We start from the raw sequence: 24,342 nt of genomic DNA, 5'->3' as shown, positions 1-24,342 counted from the left end.
CCCTTTGTGACCTCATCTTCCTCTCCTTGCTTCACTTGGCTCCCTACGTGGTCCAGCCCTTCTAATTAGTCCTTCCTAGTCTATGCTCACCAGCAAGCTAGGCTCCTTTGATTTTATTTGCCATTGGCATTCTCTACTGTCCACCTCTACCAACCCCTAGCCTTAGGTGTCACACACTCTTCTCTCTCTGCCTTCTTCCTCCTACTCATGGACAGCCTAAAACCATTAGAGAATGCCATGCAGATTTGGTGACCCATTTGTGGACTATTTAATGTACACTGAACACAAATTATTCTCCCAGTTTCAAATGGTCCCATTGTTTGCTTGTCATCCAAATTAATTTTTTTTTTGGTGGGGCAATTGGGGTTAAGTGACTTGCCCAGGGTCATGCAGCTAGTAAGTGTCAAGTGTCTTAGGCTGGATTTGAACTCAGGACCTCCTGAATTCAGGGCTAGTGCTCTATCCACTGCACCACCTAGCTGCCCTATACAAATTAATTTTTAAAGGAAGTGCTTTTCATAACCACCACCCATCTTTATTTCTCATGGTATGGTGGAAAAGAGCACTATAATTGAAATCTTATGGCTTGGATTCAAATCTTGATTTTACAACCTGCGTGACCTTGAGCAAATTTCTTCACTTCTCTGGGTCTCAACTTTCCTCATTTGAAATGAGGGATTAGCTCAGTGATTTCTAAGGCTCTTTCTAGCTCTAGGCCCTATATCAGAGTAGGGATTAAAAATAAACAAACAAAAAAATCTAGTCTCAAGACAGTTTAGAAACATGACTCTTACTGACTTCCTGTGGTAGTCACACTCTACTATTTAATAAATGGTGAGATACCCATTTGGGAATATACTTATGGAAAGTAAGGGGACTACGTGAATGAAAAGGATGTATCTATGGTGATCTTTGGATGCAAACTCTCCATCTGTTCAATGATTCCCATAATTTAGGATTAGAGCACTTGTACTGAGTTACCTACATAATTTTCTGGCTTTACTTTGTGTGAATAGACAGGCTAGAGCACCAAGGGGGAAGGAACCAGTAAGTGATTCCAGGTAAGGTTTTATTTGAGGGTAGTAATCAGGACTCAGGTTATCTCATTAAACAAACTAGCTACTAGCCAGAGGAAAGTAAGGCCTCTTAGAAATATGACACAGCACTCAGAAAGTGCTAGGTGTGGAGATACTGGTTCTGGGTTTGGTTCCTGGTGCTGCCATTTAATGCCTGTGTGACCTTGGTCAGGTTATCTCAGTTACCTCATTTGTAAAATGAAGGAGTTGGACCACATGACCTATAAGGATACTTTAAGATGCAAATCTTTGGTGATCTGATTTATCTCACTGCAAATTCAATTTCAGGCTTCAATGTCAATGGACTTTGAAAAGCACGGGTGTGCTGTTGGACAAATAATAATACTTTGATCTGCTCATGGATGGGTGCAGGTTTGGGTGGCATCTGAATGGAGTTGTAACTAGCATGGGCCAATTGGGCTTTGCCCCAAGTTGCTGAAATGTGGAGTATGTTCTTCCTTCTCAAAATGCCTGACATTCCTGCCAGCCCACACCAACATCTGGAGCCACTGAGCCTAAGCTGTTACCCTCAGGGTTACCTCACTGTAGTGCCCCTCCCTCTTCTGGGCCCACCTTATTTCCTAACCCCTTGAGGGTTAGTAAGCCCCCTCTCACAGAACAATTGTACCTCATTTTGGGCCACTTAACTACCATGGGGCTCCCAACTCAAGCTACCCTAGTATGCAAATAGTCCTAGTTGCAGCTCTGGATATGAATATTTTCTGTTGGTTTTCAAAACAAGTACCAGAGGACCCAGACAATCTATAAACAAGATTCTGGTCTTGTCTCTATTCCCCAACTCCTAAAAAAGAAAATTCAGCAGATGAAGAATTTACTTTTAAAAATTGTATTAAGAGACTAATTCAATGCTCAAGTATTTTTTTTTTTAGTGAGGCAATTGGGGTTAAGTGACTTGCCCAGGGTCACACAGCTAGTAAGTGTTAAGTGTCTGAGGCCAGATTTGAACTCAGATACTCCTGACCCCAGGGCTGGTGCTCTATCCACTGAGCCACCTAGCTGTCCCGCTCAAGGATTTTTTAATACCATTTTTTGAAACTAAACAGACACAAAGGACCTATACAACTTGTAACTGGCCAGATTTACATCCCAGTGTGACATCAAAAATAATAACCTTCCTCATCTATTTTATTTTCCATGGTTGAAAGGGGAAAAGTCCACTAGAACCATCTTTCCCCACATCTATTAACTCTAAAAAAAGGGGAGATGAACATCTTCAATCTCAAGACTTTTCTAAAATGGAGCTTCTCATCTTGGCCCACCAGAGAGTTCAGACATTGCTTCACCAGAGATTGTTACCCTGAGAAACTTGACCTGTCAGTTACCACAGAAAAAGAAAGTATTTTTAATACCTTTTTTGACCTTCCCACACTTAAGTTTGGCCCAGCTAGATTGTTTCTGCTATTCTGCCTTTCCCTCTCTTCTCACAGGGTCTCTACTGCTCACACCCTCAGGAATTCCCCCCAGCTTTTTGCAAACAACCTTCTACCCCCAACCTTCCCACCCAGAACGGAAGGGAGCAAAGGCAAGGCTAATCATTAAGCCTTGGGTTAGCCAATTTGGAGACCCTAAATAAACTGAAGCAAATTGTTTTTTATTCAAATATTTTGATAAGTGTAAAGTGTTCTATGCAGCTGGTTCACCACCTTTCGATGCTATGCCTGTCCTCCCCCTTCCTCCTTGAGAGGGAGCTTGGATGGATTGGGTTAATTAAGCCCATACCTCCCAAGTTACAACCATGCCTCTCTAGTTATTCTCCTCAGTTTCTCAACTCTTGACCTATATATTCAGAAAATTACACTGGTGCAACATAACTGTGGCTTTATGACTAAGGTGCTCTCTACCTTGGCCCCATTCTCCCTTCCTCCCTCCCCCTGCCCCACCACCAAGAAAAGACAATTCACTCATTCTAGCTCTTTTATTGGTATTAGTAAAATAACCATATTGGGGTAGGGCTGAGATGAGTCTCTCTGTATGCCAGAGAAGACATTCATTTCGGGATCAAAGGCCCCATCATTAAAAGTGGAGATGAATAAAGCATCCTTTTATTTAGCCTTATATATATTTTCTCTCTCTCTGATCCTTTGACTGATGCCTTTGCTTTATTTGTTACAAAAGAAGTAGCCCATTTTATTAGTCTTCCAGGTTTTGGATAGGTCATGTGCTCCCAGTTATTTAGGACTGCCTCTAACCTCCAGAGAAATAACGTGACAAATAGCTTTTCACAAAGGGTATCAGTCTAAGGATGGTTTCCTATGGAGTGCTTGTAGGATTAAATACTGTCTCTGCCTGGTATTGCCATAGGATCATTAACTTGGAGTTAGAAGGGACCTTAGAGGTTATGAAGTCCAACTTCATCATTTTATGATAGAGAAGAATGAGATCCATGAAATCAAATGACTTGCCCAAGGTCACACAAATCCTCAGTGGGAGAACTGGGATTCAAACACAGGCCCTCTGCCTCCAAATTCAGCATTCTTAGCACTCCTTGCCTATCATATTCTGTCAGACCATAAGCTTCCATCTATCCACTCATCAACCGACTAGTATTTATAGTATTTATGAAGCTCTTTCTTTCTGACAGACATTATGGGAGGTGCTGGGGACACAAAGACTTATATATAGTAATAGCAATTTGCTAAATGAATGGAGATTTTTGGAGGTGGGGGAATGTAGGTTGGGTTAAAAGAGTAAAACTCCAATGCTATTTCTCCTTTATTTTTATCTAATTAGCACCTGAATCTCAGTAGTTTCAGCTGAAAAGGAGGGTGGGGTGGAATGAGGATCGGGGTATGGCATGGTAATAACATGAGACTCTTATTCTTCCTTCCCTTCTCTGTCTCAATCAAGAACATATTTTCACAACTTCCCTTACTCAACTCCAGTCTTTTCCTTCTTACCAGCTCAGCCTGGAATAAACTGCCACCCCTCCCACTCTACATTCCAAAATTCTTCTCTGTTCCCATTGCCTCCACAAAGGCTATCCCAGTGACGTGAATCAGCAAGCAAACACAGTCCCCCTCAGAGTCAAACAACCAACCTCTCTCCTTCAGCCTACTTCAAACAGCAAATATAGAAATGCAGGCGGGTGGGGTTAGGGGGAGAGGGATGCCAGTTAGGCTGCCATGAAATGTCACTTTGTAGGAGGGAAGGACTTTGCCTTGGAGATGTATGTTATTGCCATGGGGCCTCAAAAATACTTGATCACTGATTCTGACAAATTATACCCAATCCAACTAAAATGGGGCCATACGCTAAGGAGAATGGATTGGGGTAAAGCTTGGAGACTCAGCAATAACTTGATAGTAAATCCTACAAACATCTATTGAACAGGTGGAAGATTGAGGGTACTATAGTAGGGATGTAAAGATGAATAAAGCATGGTTGTTGTCTTCAAGGAGCCTACTACATGTTAGTAACTTCCCAAAGGGCAATTCCACGATCACTTTTGATTATCTGTTTCTGAAGATGATGAGAAGGTTCTTTCTACCTCTAAAGCCTATGATTTTGTATTTCTCTCACTTTGGTTATAAGCAATGAATATGCCTTTTCCAAGAAGAGAAACTGTCTCTATCACAAAAGCAGTGTTTGTGAAATTTCTGTTTCAGTTATCCCATCCTTGTATTCCTTAGACTCAAAAGGCATAAACAAAAAACACAAACCAGTGGTCCCCTATGGATATGATATATGAATAAAAGTGTCTAAACATCAGCTAGAGCCAATATTAATTCCCCTGATACCTAGAAAGATCTAGGCAAATGTAAAATTATATAAAGAAAAAAAGAAAAAGATGGTTTCCCAACACCTACACTTAAAGAGGACTTTTCACCTACATATGTGAAGCATCAATTAATTCTGTTCTTTAATAGGAATGCTAATTTCAGAATAAGAACATGGAAAATTCCTGTTCTGTTGTCTGAGAGCTAACATTAAGATTAGTCAGATAATATTGACATTGGTTGAATATTGGATTTCAGCCACATCTTAAATATGTTTTATGTTCAAAGTTTTAAAAGTTTTATTTAAAAAAAGAGTCCATTTCCTTATGACCTCAAGATAGTCAATCTGGTTACCTCAAAAACTTAAATGGGACTGCCAGCCAAGTTGGTCAAAGGCTGAAGTCAATGAATGACAGTGGCTAATTTGTGTCCCCAATGCCCAATCCTCCCCCTGGTGTTGCCAAGGAGGACTTCATCTCCCCTAGTTTTGTACCTTTAGCTTTCATGTTTGCATTGTAATTGGAAGAAGTTCAGCATGTGGAAATGTGGTGAGCTTACTGCCCTATGATAGTCAATGAATATTTTAGATGTCTTTTTCCCCCCTAAGGATAATCTACTTACTTCCAAGAAAATGTTGAACTGATCCAAATTTATCAGACGAGACATCTTAACATTGAGAATTACCAGGAAATCAGTATTTCAATGCATTAAAGACCTACAATTTCATTGGGATGGGAATCCATCTACCAATGAAGATTGCAACAGATCTGTAACTGAGTAGGTAAGTCTTAGAAACTTACCTGAAGCTCTCAGAGCTTAAGTGACCTTCCCATGGCTATATAGCTAATAAATCCTACCTGTAAAAGACAGAATTTGAACACAGATCTTCCTAACTCACAAGGCTATAGCTTTAGAGTTGGAAGAGACCACAGGGGTCATCAAGTCCCACTCATTTTGTATACAAAGAAACTGAAGCCTGAAAAGATTAAAGTGACTTGTCTAAGGTCTAAGAGGCAGTACATATCAAAGGCAGCATTTCAACCCAAAACTCTGATTCTACAATCAGTGTTCTCTCAATTTGTTATGTCACACTGCCTCTCTTAGGTCTGAGGTACAGGTGAGGAAATAGTAATTTTGTTTTCTTTTTCTCAAAAGGACATACTCTTCTGCAACTTTCCTATTTATCCTGTTTTGTAAGCTATTCTTTTAAAAAATAAATGTGGGGGCAGCTAGGTAGCGTAGTGGATAGAGCACTGGCCTTGGAGTCAGGAATACCTGAGTTCGAATCCGGCCTGAGACACTTAACACTTACTGGCTGTGTGACCCTAGGCAAGTCACTTAACCCCAATTGCCTCACCAAAAAAAACCAAACCAAAACAAAAAATAAATGTGAATGGAAACAAAAGTGAATGGAAATGAAAGCTGCGATAGGCCTTAAACCCTTTTCTGTTACTTGAATCCAAGAAACAAGGTATTTTCATAACTTAATCAAATTCATGCACAGTAGATATTTGGAAAAACTGGCCAATGGACTTTCTATGCTTTGGAGTAATTCTTCCCAATCAGATGTTGCCTACTGGCCACGGCTTAAGGTTACCAACATGAGTACAATAAGAAATTCATGCGTATTTTATAGCTGAGACACAAGGAATATTAGAAAAGAAAAACCAACAAAATGTTCAGCCCCCAAAATGATTTGTTTATATCACTGAGCACCATTGCCAAGTCAGAAATATTTAGAAAAATATCATTTTAACATGTACAAATAAAACTATTGTATTACATGAAGGTTGCCATTTTGTTACTCTGATTTCTCAGGGGAGGTGGTAGAATTTACAAAATGGAAATATATCTTTTTATTAGCTCCAAGGAAATATTTACATGCATTTCTGATTACATTCTACTCGTCTTTAAAGACTGTCAAGAAACACTGATTCTTAAACATGGTATATGAAATTAAATAACAATATTGGAAAAATAAATATGTTTTATTACATTTAAATACAGAGAAATCTATATTGCTCAGGATAGGCAATATTAAGTTCAGTTGTTTTTTTTAAAGGTGTTCAAAAATATGATAGTAATATTTACAATCTTTTTTTTACAATCTTTTTGTTTTTTAATAGCTGGAAGCAGTGAGGTGATAAAAACACCAAAGTCAAACTTTCCCCTCACACTACGTTCAGTAGTTGCACACTTTCACATGAAAATGAGGTAGGCACAGATCCATAAGTCAGCCAGGCAGCAACCCAAGCCTGGGTCTTTGGTCCTCAGAGCTCATTTATTCTCATTACCCAAGTTGACAAGTATCATTTCAAAGGCACCTAAACCAGACCTCAGTCACAGAAGAGTCTATAGGTTTGTCATGAACAACTGGCCTAAGAAAATTTCTACTGGTACAATAAAGTCTACTTAGGAAAAGCCTAGAGAATGATTGTAGACCCATTCTAGGGCCTGAAGTCATTGTCCAGATTTTTTTTTACTTTAATTATAAACATGAATCCATTATCTTGGCATTTTAGAATTCTCCTGATGGTTCTACCATCTCCTGACCATTAACTTTCTATCTAGACTATATAGAACTCTCCTGAGGACTTCCTCCAGGAATCATCAAATGTTTTCATTATTCCTCTCCTTCCTGGGGATTAGGGGTAGAAGCTTTTTCCACTGTATTCTCTTCAGAATCCAAACTTCAATAATAAAACATTACCAAGAACTTGAAGAGTACTTTTGCAGACACATTTCTTTGTATATTCCTGGTGTCTTTTCTTCAAGACTCTAAACTAGGGTGGCCAGATCCTAGAGAGATTTAAGCTATGCCTAGAACACAATCACTTGGGCCCCTTAACTTTAGGGGCTCTAGACTAGGGAATCCAAGTGCCTACCTGACAAGCCTGATGGAAAGATTTGGAAGAGTTTGCTGAATGAGGCTGTGCCCTTATCCTTCAGTTACTGCAAACTCTTGCACACAAGAAAGTCTGGAGGAATAATTTTTTTTGGATATATTCCATTTTGTGAGAGTAATTTGGGAGAGAAAAGCACAGTTCTGAGAAACTAATGGTGAGACTTGGTCACTTTCTGACACCTGCTAAAAGCCCTGTTTCAAAGCAACATGTTACCAGCTCAAGTAGAATATCACCAAGATTGACAATTCTGATTATAGAAGCACCAAATAAAAATGCCTTTCGCAGTTTTATGGCTATTGGTAGAATTGACTGAGGTATGATTCAATTTAGGGTTGGGAAGAAATATTACCATAGCACCCACAGAAATGAACATGCAGTCTAAAGCTTGCAATGGGAATTTGGAAAAACAAATATCTACTTAGGACAATCCACTCATAGTCAATGTAAGCCATTAAGGAGAATTTTCAATTTTAAGCTTTTAACATTATGATTAAAAACATGCTGTCTTGTTACCGACATGGTAAGCAATTTTAAGACACATGAGGACAATGCTCACTTCATCTAGAAAAGCACTCAAGTTTTTAAAGCACTTCTAATATCAGTGTTAGCTGTTCACATACACAAATTAATATAGTTACACATGTATATTTCTGGGAATGAAGGTAACAAAGCACCACATTTCTCCCACAATGCCAATGTTTCAGAAAAGAGCGAGCAGGTGCAAAAACATCTCAATTCAATGCCATCCAATTATACATTTTAAATTTGATTAAAGCAATACATGTTTTTCAACTTTCAATCTATACTTCAATGCTTATTGAAAGGCTCTCCTTGCACACAAGTGGATGTTAGCCTGAGCAAAGTAATGCAGCTATCTCTAGAGGGGTTTGGGAGAGGCAATAAGGTTTGGTGTACGAGGCACACCATGAAGACTTGCCTTCAAGATCCAGTTCTATATCTTGGTCTAGAGTTAAGCTAAATTCATAGCCCCAAGATAAGAAGCAGAATTGTAGAGTAGATAGAGAGCTGGCCTCAAAGCCAAGAAGAACTGGATTCATATCCTGATTCTGGCCCACCCTGGTTATGTGACACTGGATGAGCTGATTGACTTCTTAGCATCTGAGGTAACTCTTGGACTCTAAGTGAGAGAGAGGATGCTGACCTACATTCATAAAAGGAGTTGCCTCATCTAGGCATTCCTTATATTATTGAAACTACACATAAGGGTGTCAGGAAACTAAATGCTTTGTTTTAAAAAATGGTAAAAATCCATCTCTTTGGGAGCACCAAAATGAAAAGGCAATACACAAGGGGGTGGAGGTGGAGAGGTGGAAGCTGGCAGCGTTTGGGACATATTCCTTTCTACTTGCTAAAAACATTAGGTCTAAGTAAGGTCCCTAGGTCCTTAGCTTTGGAGCAAATTGTGAAAATCGGATAAATAACTTAAGCTTGGGCCCTGTTGAAGTGACATTTATCGAGGATTTGTACAAAGTACTAAACAGCTATGAGGTGACAGGAAAAGACTCTGCTTCTTTATGCCTCAGTTTCCTCAATGGTAAAAACAAGAGGCTGGATTAAAAAAAACCAAACACCTTGTAGATCACTTCCTCTTCTAATACAAAATGATTTAATGAAGCTCTCCCCCAATTCTGTTTTCCAAAATAAATTCTTTCTATGTAGAATAAAGTATGAAAATGTATTTATGGAACTAAAGGGTATATAGTTAGGGTAAACAAATATCTATTCCCCACATCATGGGAAAAGAGAATTTGGGACTAAACAAAGATCTATTCTCCGCATCATGGGAATACCCACCCCCCCTACCTTAAAACTTGAAAGAGCAACTTTTGAAAATCTGGGGTTAGATAAATTTAAGGAACTCATTATGCTAAGAGGTCATAAGTACATGCTAAAAATAAACTCAAGAATGTATCATTATCTACTGAGGGACTTAGGGATGACTGACCTTCATATTTCAAAGTCAGTATCATGAAGACATCAGAATATTCCACAAAACATCCCTCAGTCTCATGTCAGAAGTCAAATAATGCTAGGGAGGGAAAACTACTGATCTGTAGATTTCAGAGAGTCAATGGCATTTCAGATCTATTTCTTAGGCATTTGACAAAAATTCTATGCTTATAATCTAGCGAATGATACGTGAAGTTATATTCTAAATCCCTCTAGGCTTTTCTGAGTACGCTATTTACATAACCAGTGCTATAACTTCATCTCAGAGACCCAAATCATTATATCCTCAGAAATGACGTGAAGTACCAGTGTGCTCATAAGTGGACTCACTATGTAACTTACTTTGTAATGGTTGAGAATATTTCTCATAACCATTCTTAGTTAAAAAATAAAACAAAACCATCATCTAACAATAATTCAACATAATACTAAATCTGAGTTTAGTGCAAATATTGTCTTCATGGGAAAATCTACTACATTTACTGAGCAACCATCCCAGATTGCAGGTGTTTCTCCCTTCTGACCTTCCCCCTCCCCCCCACACACTGTACAATTTATTTAACTGAAACTATATTTACATAGTCATTGATTCTGTTTACAAAGAGCTGTGCATAGCATTTACACTGGCACATTTGTCAGTATGAACAGAAGCCTGGATCAAAGAGGAAAAATGGTGAAACTGGTTTTACTGTATTAATGTAAATGAAAATATTTGAGGGCATCTCAATAGCCACCAAATCACCAGTTCTCCCACACCATGTTCACTTTGCCTTACAGATATAGTCTCAATATTCATTAAGACTGGTCAAAATGGGAGTGGGAACATTTGAGACATCTCAACAGTTACAAAGTCACGAGTTCTACCACACCATGTTCACTTTGCTTTACAGATTCAGTCTCTGTATTCATTAAGACTGTGCTCAAAATGGGGGTGGAAAATTTGAGACATCTCAACAGTCATGCAATCACCAGTGTCACCATTGTGGTCACTTCGTCTGCTTTGTCGTCTTGGCAATCAAGAAGACAGTGGTGGTGGGAGAAGGCGGAAAGTAAAACTGGTTTGACTGTCTTAACATAGGTGAAAACATTTGGAGACTCTCAACAGCCAATGAATCATCAGTTTCCCCCACCGTGTTCATTTTGTCTGCTTTGTAAGTACAGCCTCAGTCAACATTAAGACTGGTCAGAAGAGGGGAAATGCTAAAATTGGTTTGATTGTCAGCACAGGCACAAACATTTGGGGCGCCCAGAGTGCCACCAAATCTCTGGTTCTACCATTGTCTTCACTTTGTCTGCTTTGTAGGTGACAGTCTCAGTAATCATTAAGCCTGTCACTGCGCACAGCGACTCAAGACAAAAAATAAGGAACACAGGCTATCATCAGATAGCAGAATCCAAATTTGCTTTGGCTTCAATAAGCAGATTATTACCCTATTCAATCACAAGACAAAAAAACTGCAAAAGGCTCAACTTGTACAAAATATATTCGAACAAAAACTGCCAATATTTAGCTTTTCCAAAGAAGGATTTTGAGCTCGTTTTTAGCCTGCCAGAACCAAAGGGGTTTTTTCCCTCCTTAATATACCACAAGAGATTCATCATCAAAGGATTGGCTAACCAGATGATGGCTTTTTGGTGGGTGGATGGGTCAAAGCAGTTCATGAAACTGTCTATAAAAGTATGCATGGGGTTCTTAGTCTACATCCATGGAAAGGAGAAGGTGGGTTTGTGCTGATGAAATCAAAGATCTTTGAGGTACCCTGAAATGCACATCCCATAGTTGCTACTGGGCATGGTCTATACATATAAAATTGTAGACTATATTCTTCTTTGCTTTTAGCTAAGTCTTTTATGAAGTGTACTTGCCCATTTGAGCCAAACAGGGGGAAGGTAACCCAACTGTTCATTTCTCTCTCTCTCTCTGGTGCATCCAATAGACACCAGTGACCTGGCGGATACCATTCCTTCCACCATAAACAGTCTATCATCAGAGAAGCTCAGGCAGACACACCACAGCATCTGTCCCAGTGGTTTTCCCCCACAGATCACAGCACAGGACATGTCTAGTTAGATGGGTTATGGAGCATCTAGACACCAACGAACAAACATTAAGATTTAGGGCCGTACCGAGCTCCACGGGCCAGAATTCCATCTCGCGTCTTGAGGACAAGAATGAGTATTGCACTGCTCACGGTCTGGAGGCTTATCCAGAATTTCACAGCTCAGGTCTGTAAATCTTTCCCCATCAGGACGCTGGCAAGCCACCAGTCTAGTCCTGGTTCCTCCACCACATGCCTTGGTGCACTGAAAGACAGTGGAGATGGGTGAAAATCATTGCAACAAAAAGGGGCTGGAAGGCTTTTCTTCTTTTTTTGGTATTGGCAATTTCTCAGCTACAGTGGAATCCCATTATAACAGAAGATGGGGAGGTGTTTGATAAATAGGTTGCTACTTTGAAAGGAGAATATGAAGGACTATAGTAGGTAATTTCCATCAACGTTCTACACCAATGCCTCATTTTGGTATGGAAGTGACCTAGGGACCAGAAGGCAAGGGCAGCAAACACAGGCTTTTGTGGGTCCTGCCAAATTAGAAAGGTATGTGCATCCTCCCTAGAATAACTCTGGGATTTTTGTCTACAGGTAAGGCGACCTAAATTCAGAGAGGACCATCACAAGCATGTTGGTAACCAGATAATGGTATTTTTTCCCCAACCATGGCACCTCAAGCATGAAAGTGGTTGCTACCAGCAGGGGTGAAAGGAGAATTGGAATTCTTTAAGTATAAAGTACTACGGGCAATAGTTTCTCATTCCGGTTCATTGCCTTTCCTTTGAGGTCTACATAAACAGAAAAACATCTGACTAAAGATGAAGGGAGACTTTGTGTGATTGAATCCTAGATTCAGAGCTAAAAGGGGCCTCAGAGGCCATGTGATCCAAATCCCTCCGTGTAGAGATGAGGGAAGTAAGATTAAGGGAGGTGAGTTGCTCAGGGGTCATACAGGTAGTGCCTGAGAGAAGATTCAAACTCGGGACCTCTAACTCCAGAGCACTGCCTCTTTGCATTGTACAAAAATATCTAAGGCTATGTAAGAATATTCTAAGCAGACAAATCTAAGAATTGCCAAATATTTCAAGGAGTATTCCTTGTTGCAGTCTCTAATATTTTCTTTAGGATTCTATCAAAAGATTTTGAACCTGCCTCCATTTCCTTAAATAAATACGACATTCTGCAAGGATGAATAAGCAAGTTGGTGGGAATGTGAGGGGAAGTTCTGATTTCTGAAAAAAAAAATCAAAGCCTTTTGATACAGGAACAAAACTGTGTTTCTTGGACAAGAGTGCAAAGAGATTGCACTTCCCAAATGTCCATGATGTCAGGAGTCAGGCCTCCCACAGAAATTGCATCCTCTGGTTTGGTGATAGCAACATAAATCATGCACAACCCTGCACTCTTATGGGTGGTTCTGCAATAGCAGAAGCCCAGGGGAGAGAGCCATGTAAGAGAAGGGTTGACTTCTCCAAGGAGTTCAGGGAAGCTGGCAGCATGTACAAACAACAGCAAGCAGGAATTCCTTGTATATTCTCTTAACAGTCTGCCAATGTGAGATGATGGAAGCCAACCAAAATCTTGACTTCTGCTTGTGGCCTATTAGTTACATGTTTAACACAACTGAACATAAACACATGATTTTAGCGAGGCGAGTATTTGGATTGGTGTACCCACTAGGCTCAAAGGGTTTTATGTGAGCTTTTCCATAGTTTTTCCAACCCTGAATCCTCATATTTACTATGTAAAATTTAGTTAAGACGAGAGAATAATGGAACATGGTCTCTTTGTTCTAGCCTGTGAGTTCAAAAGTTGCTAAAATGGGTTTAGCTACTTCAAGAAAAACTTCATGGCCCAACAAATTAGAATTTGGAACAAACAACAGCTAAGGAGTTAAAAAATAGAAGATGAATTAATAATTATTCACTCCAAAGAGTAATACACAGCTCAGATGGGAATAATCGCACTGCATGCATTAAAGCTTTCCAAATTCAGAATATTGGGTCTTTTCTGAACCCAGGGAACCAGTGAACAGAAGCAGCACACTGCATGAAAGGAGATGGATTGGAAGTCAGGGGGTTTGGGTCAAAATGCTAGTTCTGCCCCTTCCTCCTGTGACACCCTGGGCAAGTTCCTTAATCTCTCTGGATCGCAGTTTCCTCATCTATAAAATGAGGAGGTGATAGGGTAGGTGGCTTCTGAGGATTATTCCCTCAGATGAGGATCAGGAGAATCCATGGTTCAGTGAAAAAGTAGGCTTAATACTCAAATGAAAAGAAGACTTGAGAAAAAAAAAACATTTACTTCCTAAAGAAAATAAACTCTGGGAATAATTATTAATAATGAGGCAAAAGTCAATACTGCTTCAGTGAGTGATTTCATATGTTAAATACTAATTATTCATTTAACCATTAAAACACCTTTAAAAGGCCACAAGTGGTTGGCTGCCCTTTCTTCCTGAAAGAGCCAGAAATATAGCTGATAATTCAAGATTACTGCCTTAACAATCCAAATCAACGGATTTAATAAGAACAATAATGACAAATACTTGGTCAATTAGATTCAATTAGTAAAAGCCAGAGGCAGAATTTATACACACACACACACACACACACACACACACAAAGACACACACATACACATACATATATATTTAATCTCATTTAAAATATATAACCTATAGGAAAGGTGGCATAGTTTATTAGATTTAGCTAGCCACAGAGTCAGGAAGATGGCTGTGTGACTTTGGGCAAGTAACTTAACTTCTTAATGCCTGCCCATTAGACAGCTTTGTAAGGAGATAAATGACAGGAGTTGTCAATAGGCATCAGTGTAGAGCACTTCTTTGAAGGGAGGTTTCTGCATGAATGAAATCCCAGGTCCTGATCCCCCCTGAGTCTGTCTCCCCACCTTCTCCCCCACCCCATCAAACCAGCAATGAGACAATCAGCCTGGAATGGCTGGCACAAAATCTACCATTTCCATAAACAAAATAAAAAGAAGGCAGTAGGTAATCTCACCTCTCCCCAGTTGCCATAAGCCCACTGAGGACAGGGGCCAGATTCACATGATCTCTGCTCATCAGGCTTGAGTCTCTCCACACAATCATTTGCAGCATATCCATTTTCATCTTGGCAGACAACAACTCGCCGTTGGAACCCACCAGCACATGTACTTGAGCACTGAACAAATCAAGTCAAAAAATTAATTGAAGTCCCTTGTTACCAATAAGAGCTAACTTCAGGTGATGAACTAACGGGATGAAGAGTATCTTGAAAACTGACAAAATGATGAGAAGCCATCATGGGGAAAACCACTGTAGTCTATGTACTACTGAGTTACTCTAAGCATCCTGAGGGCAGGAAGCATGTTTTATACTTTTGCTAAACCTTTAAGCAATTTGGACATAAAGGAAGCAGGCATTCAAAGAACAGTTGCACAACTGTAAGTGAAAAGGTTAACAGCTCACTCTGAGTAACTGAAAACCCAATAAGGATCCTGGAAAAATAAAAAATGAAACTAGCATACAATCACTTACCACCTGAGTTTCCTTATTTGTAAAATGAGAGGGTTCGACTAGATGACCTCTGAGGTCCCTTCATGGCTAAGATCTTGGATCTTATGGAAAAGTACATTTTGTACTCAAATGAAGAATACTAACTGAAGCAAACATTCTTTGGCAGTATTTTAAGCACATTTGTGAAGAGACTGATTCCAATATTGTTCATGCTTGTTTCTTCAAATGTTAACTACTCATCTAATCATTAAAGCACTTCTTCCCGAAATGCAGTGCCCTGAACTGACCAGGACAGAAGGTAGCAGAACCATGCCCTCCTAGTCCTGATCAGATGTGGCCAATGGAGCTCGAGAATTGCATTTGCTTAATTGCTTTTCTTTACTACATGGGAGGAGTCAGATGATGGATGTGTGAGTATGTGAGTGTGAGAGTATATATATGAGAGAGTGTATGTGTACATGTATGTGAGTGTGTGCTTAGAGGTGTGGGGTGCAGGCAGAAGCCTCTAACCAGAAATGACTATGATAAAAAAGGGCATTTTTGTAAAGTGGGGGGAGGGAAAGAACATATTTTTTTCTTTTCAAAACATAATTACATTTATTGTTTCCTGTCATCTTCACAGCATTTTTCTGAAAGATCAACGGGGTGTAATGATTGGAATGACGCCACTTGCTGGAAACTTACTGTAGAAAAGCTCTGCCATGAGGTGAAGGCCTCTGAGGGCAAGCCATGTGGTCAAGGTCCTTAGCGTCAGGAAGTGATGTTTGCTCGTGAGTACTGTCTAACTCGAGGAGCCTCCCATTTCTGGGAGGCGGACATGAAGTAGGAAGTGGACACTGGGGTAGGAGTTCTCTCTCTTTTGGTTCCTGACCTCGCCATGGTGGGTCGGAAGATAGGGTCTCTTAGAAATAGTTAGATTTTTAATTTTCTCTCTGATCCTAATGCTCTTTAAGAAATACTTAAACATTTAAATACTCTTGCTAAAGCTTATAATTTATTGGCGACCACTCATTAGATTTTAGATAGTTTAGCTACAATTTTAGCCCCTTACAGGGGTGAGATTTAAGGGGGAAAAAAAGATTTTTCCACTCAAAATTCCAAGTATTAATTTTGGTTTTGCTCTCTTCCCCACTGTTCAACTTCCTTTACAACCAATGGGCCAAGTCCTGCACTTGGTGACTATCTAGTGATTGAAATGAAACTTCAATGTCAAGTTACTTAACTGTGGGGAGAAAGGGTTGCTTGCCACAGAGATCACATGAAGACACCCAGAGATTCTGGCTTTAGAGTTGGAGAATCTGGGCTCCAATCCTTACCCGGCCACTTATCACTTGTGTGACCTTGAGCAAATCACTTGATGTCAATAGGATTCAGTGTTCCCCTTTGTAAAAAAGGGGTTTGTTGACCCCCAAAGGCCCCTTCTAGGTGTAAGTCAATGAGCAGGTGAAGGAGCCTCCAATAGAATTCCTGTGAGCACCTGGCTTCCACCCCTTTCCCAAGGTTTCATAGTAGTAGCTCATTGCATTTTCACTTCTTCAGTGTGTTTCAGTCAGGTTCATAAGGTCAAATTTCCCTCCAGAAACATTTGAATCTTCATTATTTCCTCTCAAGTTTTTCACAGCCACAACAATGCACTATAGGAACTTTCTTCCCATGCTGTCTTTGCAGAGCTTTCTCATTTTATCTGTATCTCAGGAATATTTTCTCCTTTGCATAATTTCCTTATCTTTCTAAACTCTGTGTGTGTTTGCTAACTCCCCCTGTTCAAACTAGCCCAGTTCACCTATAAAGGAACCATCTGCCACAAAAGCAACCCAGTTCCCAAGATCTTGCAAACCTGGAGTTGAATCAGCAATGACTTTGAGGTCTTTGTTCAGATATTGAGTATTCAAGCCTTATCTAACTCCAAACAAATGCTACTCTTTCAAAACAACAAATATCATGCCTCCAGCTTCATCTCACATTGTCATCCCTTTCCACCCTGGTCCTCTCACCCACTGCCATCACCTGCTGTTGAGAAGCACAGTCCTTAGCTACAATGGTCAAACAGGGTTTGTTTTTGTTTTTACACTGCTATCTCCAACACCAGTTTACATGTGCAACAAATTAGTATTTTTCTCTGGGAAATTAATCAAATGTATATGAATGTGTTTGTGTGTTTGTATTGTTCAATTGACATGAATCCCATATTATACCCCCCAAAGGATTCTTGTATATGTGCTATGGATAGCCTTTAAAACACTGGCATTTGTGATTTTCGGACACTTCCCCCACCTTGGCCAGTTCTAGAAACCAACTTAATTAACTTTGTCATTGCTTGTGGGAAATGAGCCCACCCACCAAATGCCCCCTTCACCAGTTTGGCTGCTATTGTCTTCCCGTCCATTGCAATTTTACAAATTAAAATACCCTTCCTGGTTCAACACTCCCTAGATGTGCTGTCTTCTCCCTTGAGGGAAATGAGTCTTACTTTTCATAATATCCCTAGCACATAGTACAGTTTCTCTTCCCTCCCCTCCTGACCTCTCCTCCACTTTCCCCTTCCCTTCTCTCCCCTCTCCTCCTCTGATCTTCTCCCCTCCACTCTCCACTCTTAGCCTCTCCTCCACCCTCACCTTCTCTCTTCTCTCGTCATCCTCTCTCTTCCCCTCCCTCCTCTCTTCTCTTTTCCTGTGTTCTACTTCCCCCCTCTCCTCCCCTGTCCTCTCCTCTCTTCTCTCCTTCCTTCCTCTTTCCTCTTTTCACCTCCCCTCTTCTCTTGTCCTTTCCTTCCCCCCTCTCATTTCTTCTTCTCTCTTTTCCTCCTTTCATTCGTTATAAACCCCAGGTAATCTGGTATGAATTCTGATCCCCGAGGATATATGTCACAAGAGATTCCTTTGTCTTTGGAAACTGAAAGGCAAACAGATTTCCAGTTTTTCCTATATTTGTGACACATGTAGGCAGTTAATTAATACTTGCTAAATGTTGAAGTGATACGTGATCCTGAGCCAATTGGTTGATGTCTCTGGGTCTCACTCAGCTCTGTAGGACTTCACTAAAATTGAGTTGGAGCCTTTATGATGAAATTAAACTAAATCTGTCACTTGCCTGTATGGCTCTTCCCTTGATTATACACAACTCTGTTGAGTTCTCCTGTTGTTTTAGTTCCCTAAACTCATTTCTCCAACAAGGCTGTCTGGTTCTCAAAGGCAATGACCATGCCAGCTGTTTCCTCCCCATTTTCCTCAGTGTCTAGAACAGTGTTGGCACAAAGGTTCAGAGCTGGCAGAGAACATCGAGTGCAACCCCATCATTTTACTGATGATGAACCAGAGAAATCAAGTGCCTGCTGAAATATCTGGGTTGGCCCTGAGCATGTCCCTTGACATTTCTGGTAGCAGAGCTGAGATTTGAACTGAGGGCCCCTGACTCCAAAACCAGGCTCTTTTTATGAGTTTACTCTGCCCATTCCTAGACAAATACTTGGTAAATTTTTAACTCTTTTGTCGGGGGTTTATTTAGTCCTTGACCTGTGATTTTATTAGTGTCAGTAACTCCTGTCTTACAGAGTCCCTTTGCGGTGCTCTGAAGGTAAGATCAAGATCACACAGCCAATATGTGTCAAAGGCAGGACTTGAATCCATCTGTTCTGGACTTTAAGGCTGGTCTACTATTCTTACCATACTACTTCTCTGAGTATTTATGAATTCAGAATTGAGAATTGACACCAATGACCAAATGGCTATTTAAACCTATGCTTACAATTCTAAACAGTTTTATCTGGCGTTCCACTGGCCATCCACCATAACTCTGGAACCTCAGGATCTACCACCCCCACCCCCATCAGCCAGAACTTTCCTGACACTTCAAGGTGCTCAGTTATCTGAACACCTGTGCTTTTGCTAGCAAGCTTCTTGTCCTTGTTGGGCGATTACATTAAAAAACCACCTTTCTGCCACTCTCTCCACATCACTTAAATGCAAGTAAGACTGATGGAAGTACAAGGGAACACTGTCATTCCACCAACTGATCCTTTGACAAGAAGGATACATCTTTGGAGAGCTGCACTGTTTGCAAGAGAGTTGCAGACAAAGACTCCTTTTCTGCATTCATTTAAAAAAAAGATGCAAACCGTTCATTCATCCCTTACAAAATGGACTTCCAGCCAGACTTCATTGGTGACTCCAGATGCTTAGTCTGTAAAGGCTTTATGAACACTTGGTTGTCTTAAATAGCAGAGTGAAGCAGGTGTGTCAAGCCAAGACTGGATAGCTTTACTTAGTTAGGCCTAAAGCTCCTGTGCACAAAGGGGAAAGAATGGGATTGGTCAACGCTGGAAGAGTCGATGGACCAAATCCTAAAGGAATTGGAACAGTGCCCAGACCCAAGGTTTTTAATCCTGAAAGGAAGACAAGGTGGCCGAAGTTGTCCCAAATAATAATTGCATCTTTCTCTGGGGAAGCATTAAAAAGCTATCACGACAATGCATGGGTATGGGTTTTGAGTTTCTGGAAACAGGAAGAATCATGGGGCACTCAGAGATTATCTCCATTAGCCACTCGTTAATCCCTCAAAGCCTAAATCCTTTATGACCTATGAAAAGAAAGATAAGGGGGGGGGGAGGAGGAGAGAAAAGGGGAGGAAAGAAAGGGAAGAAGATCAAAGGCTGGTACATACAGTCCTTCCAGACATAAATATTTCCCCCTGAAAATAAAACCAATTTGTGGACTCATATCCATAGTGGAAAACTGACACCTTTCCTCCTGAAGTCCTATGCTCCTTACCCCATGAAATAATTAGCTAAGACTATTAAGAGGGAGATGAAAGAATGAATAAGAAATCATTTCTTTAAAAGGCAATTGCATAACAATTGGGCAGTTAGATGGCACACTGGATAGAGTGCCCTGCCTGGAGTGAGGATGATTCATTTTTGTGAGTTCAAATCTAGCCTCGGACACTTACTAGCTGTGTCACTCTGCATGTGTCACTTAACCCTGTTTGCCTCAGTTTCCTCATCTGTAAATTGAACTGGAAAAAAACATGGCAAACCATTCCAGTATTTTTGCCAAGAAAACCCCAAAGGAGGTCATGAAGAGTCAGAAATGACAGCAATGACTGAACAACAAGCATAACAATTAGTAAGCTCCTACTGTCTTTACACAGGGTCGGGGAATAGCTGGGATCATTACATTTTCCATTAAGCCTATGTATCACTCAATTAAATGAAGCAGTTTCTTGGTATTTTCACCTCATCATTTACTTTTTGGTGGAAAAAAAAAAGAGAGAGAGAGGGAGAGAGAATTCCTCAAGGCCCATTTCTCTTTGCTGGTTTTAAAGATTCTTGCAAACTCTTGCTAATTTACCTGTTCATCATGCCAATCACATTAGCTACACTAGCATTTACCTCCTAATCCAGGGTAATAATTTTCCTCCAATTCCATAGCCAGCTATGTCATTTTGAGAGTGCATTCATCTTGAAGACAGCAAGGAAGAAAATTGCTTTCATTTCAAACTCTCCTTCTATAAAAGTTTCCCTCTCTGCTTAATTTCCCCACAGATCAGAGCTGTCAGTCTCTTGGAGGGTCTATCATAATCACAGTCCCAATATCCCCCCTGTGGACCATCAGATCATAACATTCATCTTACAGCAGAAAGCTCGATACTCCACAGGAATTATGTCCCTAAAGTCATTGCAGTTTAATAGGTGCATGGAAACTCTATCACGTGGCCAGGCACCAGCTCCCACAATTCTGCTTTTATAGTTTGTCTAAATCAAATCAAAATGTACCGGTGCTATTGCACGGAGGCCAGAGCAGTACTCCATTGATGTTTCAACACAGTTTCCCCCAGATTCCACTCACTAGAATTGGACCAAAGAAACAGAGAAATGCCTTTGTGAATACTTACTGCCCCCCAGGGTCCGGTTCTCCACTGATTGCCACCAAGCACATGGGTGCGGCTGGGGCTCGAGCTTCTGGGGCGATAGTCCTTGTTTTGGAAGGGATGTTGGGGTACGTCCCGGTCATGATTATGGCGTGGGCAGGGTGACATGGAGCAGTCCTGTTCCGTTTCTGGGATATAATCCACATCGCACTCACTCTGGTCAACTACCTGGTTGCTGTAGTTGACACATACCACCTGCCGAGTTGCCCTACCTTGTCCGCAGGACACGGAGCACTGTGATGGACATTCAGAAAGGAAATATGGCCGTCATATGGTCACATATAGAAGAAAATGTGCATTTTGTGAAGATGGAAGAATGGTACTGCATATACACAGACAAGCAGCATGATGGTGGTGGGAGGGAAATCACAAAATAAATCCAACTATTATTAAATGAAACAGGGCCCTCTACCATTTTGATGCCACCACCACCACCACCTCTACTCAACCCCAATCGCCCCAGCCCCAGATCAATAATTCCCTTCCTTACAGGGCTCCAATCCAAGGCCTTCCACTGCCCACAAGAGGTAACAGCACACACTTCCTTTGCTGATGGCCGAGGGAGGGTAGAACAGGCTTCTTCATCTGCCACCGAGCCCTCATCATCCCTACAGCTGACATATCTCATCCGGGTTCCTTTTCCACATGTTGCAGAGCACTGGGATTGGAAGACATAAAGATGTGTTATGGAAACTCTCTCACTGGGCAGGGGCCCAGTTTTAATGCTCACATCTAAAAAAAGCGTCCCATCCGTCACTCTTTACTCATCATCTCTCCCCTGCCCCCCACCTCTTCATGGCATTCATTCAATTCCTTACTGGAGTCCAAGATCCAAATCTCCATTGGGTTCTTTGAACATTAGCACTTCTTCTTGCTTCTGGCGCAGCTGGTGAAGGTTGGCAAGGCACTGATTCACAGTCCTGTCCAAGAAATGAGCAAATGTAAGTTTGGGTGGCTATAGTATGGAAACACATGGAGGAGAGGAATCTTGGAAAGTCTCAAGACTTCTACTAACAACTTGTGTGACTTCAGGCCAGGCTCTTCATACACATTCAGGATTTCAGAATTGGTTTGCGCCTTTGTGGCCACCCAGTCCCTACATGAATGAGAATCCTCTCTACAAGACGCCCAATAATTCCTTAAATCACTCCTTCTAATAATGTGGAATTCACCAAGTGACCTCCCAAGGCAGCCCATTCTACTTTGGGACAGCTCCAGTTGTTAGCAAGTTTTTCTTGACATCAGGTTTCAGTCTACCTGTTCTACCCTACTGTTCCTGTTTCTGTGCTCTGGTGCCAAATGAAACAAGGAGAATTCTGTCCTCATTTGATAACTAATCAAATATTGGAAGGCTGTGCTCATACCCCTATCCATGAACTCATCTCTTCTGCAGGCTAAGCATCCCTAGTTCATTCAGGGACTCAAGATCCTGTACCATTTGGGGTGCCCAACTCTGGATATTCTGCAGCTGATCAAGGCTCTTCTTGAAATGGGGCTCCCACACTCGAGCCCTAGAATCTACCTGTGGATGATCATGGCAGAATGCAGAGGGACTCTTAGCTTTTTATTCCTGGATGCTAGACTTCTCATAATCCAGCATAAGGTTGCCTTAGTTTTGAGGGCTGCCATATCATACTGTTGATACATTATTACTTTACAATCCACTTAAACTCCCAGATTTTTTTCAGCTAAATGCTATATAGCCATTCCTTGTTCATATTGTACTTGCGAAGTCGATTTTTTGAACTTGAGGCTAAGATTTTTTTACATTCATACTTTTATCCTCATTAAATTTCATCACAGTGGACTGACCCAATGTTCTAGCCTTTTGAGACATTTTTGAACCCTGACTTCTTCATCCATTGTATCACCTTTGTGTCATCTTTGAATTTGGTAAGAATGCCATTTAAATTTTTATCCAAGTCACTGATAAGAATGTTAAACAGCACAGGGTCAAAGTGGCTGGGACATTCCACTGGAGATTCCCTCCCAGGTAATATGATTAATGAATGACAATTCTTTGGGTAAAGTCATTTAACCAGTCCTAGTTCAACTTAACTGTACTGTTACTAGCCTACCTACTTCCATATTTTCTACTGAAATAGGATGACATATTTTATCCAAATCAATGTCAAAGTCTAAGTAAACCAATATCACTTCACTAGACCTCAGTTTTCCTTTTGAAGAAATGACAAGGGTTCATATATCTCAGTTGTCTTCTGTATCTAAAATTCAATTACTCTGTTCATTAAGGAGAAATCAGATGGTGATTCCTCCAGCCACTAAACAGGAACATGTTAATATTTTCTCACAACCAATTCAGTCTAGGACTAAGATTATTCCACAGATACTCTATTCTTCCATGTTATAAGTGGATGAAATTGCTATTCCTGACAAGTTGTTCATAGTGGAGGCCAGTTGCTATTCACATACTACAAAAAAGAGGACCCATAATAAGGCCTGAATCTGCTAAGCTGATCAAGCATCTTGCTTTCTGAAAATGCAAAAGGATAACTTTGGGGAGCCAATTGTAAAAAAAAATGGAGAGAATGCATGACTCTTCCAAAGCATGGATAGAACTTCATCAAACAGAGATGAATAGGGACCTACTCTGGGCAGAGGAGAAAGCAGAAGGAAAGATGTTGAAAGTAGGAAAAATTCAGTGAATCATAGGAAGACTTATATAAACTGATACAGAATTAAGAAAGCAGAATGAAAGAACAGCATAGACAATGACTATAATTATGCAACAGAAACTAACGGGTGGAGGGATCCAAAAGTTAAATGCAATGAAAATCTTTGGCCTAGAGAATAGAGGAAGAAGTCCTTCCTCTTGGATGAGGGAGATGATGGGGATCCTACAGGTGTAGAAAGTGATATATATATATATACTGTCAGACATAGTCCCTTTACTAGGTACATGGTCAAGAAGTTATGGATTCAGCAAGTATGGGTAATATACTTCAAATTCATAAGACCACAGATTTAGTTAGAAGGACCCTTAGAACCCATCTAGTTCAACTTATACATTTTTCAGATGAGGAAAGTGAGATATAGAAAGGTTAAGACACTTTTTTGAGTTCATACAGATAATGCATACCAGAGGCTGTATTTGAACTCAGGTCCTCTGACCCCAATGTCAGTATTTTTCCACTGCCT

General features: G+C 40.6%; 1 protein-coding gene across 3 annotated transcripts in view; it reads right to left on the bottom strand.

Moving 5' to 3' along the window:
- Nucleotides 1–24,342, bottom strand: part of ADAMTS9 (ADAM metallopeptidase with thrombospondin type 1 motif 9) — a 195,145-nt gene that overhangs the window by 72,856 nt on the left and 97,947 nt on the right. For all 3 annotated transcript variants that reach the window (XM_043979758.1, XM_043979759.1, XM_043979760.1), the window contains 5 exons: nt 22,002–22,103; nt 21,674–21,841; nt 21,148–21,417; nt 14,762–14,923; nt 11,818–11,994 (listed from right to left, as the gene is read on the bottom strand). In XM_043979758.1, coding sequence (XP_043835693.1) covers nt 11,818–11,994; nt 14,762–14,923; nt 21,148–21,417; nt 21,674–21,841; nt 22,002–22,103 — 879 coding nt within the window. The remainder of the gene's footprint in view (nt 1–11,817; nt 11,995–14,761; nt 14,924–21,147; nt 21,418–21,673; nt 21,842–22,001; nt 22,104–24,342) is intronic.

This window comes from Dromiciops gliroides, chromosome 1 (assembly GCF_019393635.1).
Source record: "Dromiciops gliroides isolate mDroGli1 chromosome 1, mDroGli1.pri, whole genome shotgun sequence".
Taxonomy (NCBI): Eukaryota; Metazoa; Chordata; class Mammalia; order Microbiotheria; family Microbiotheriidae; genus Dromiciops; species Dromiciops gliroides.
Note: the sequence above shows the minus strand (reverse complement) of the source record. Positions and strands in the feature narration are given on the sequence as shown.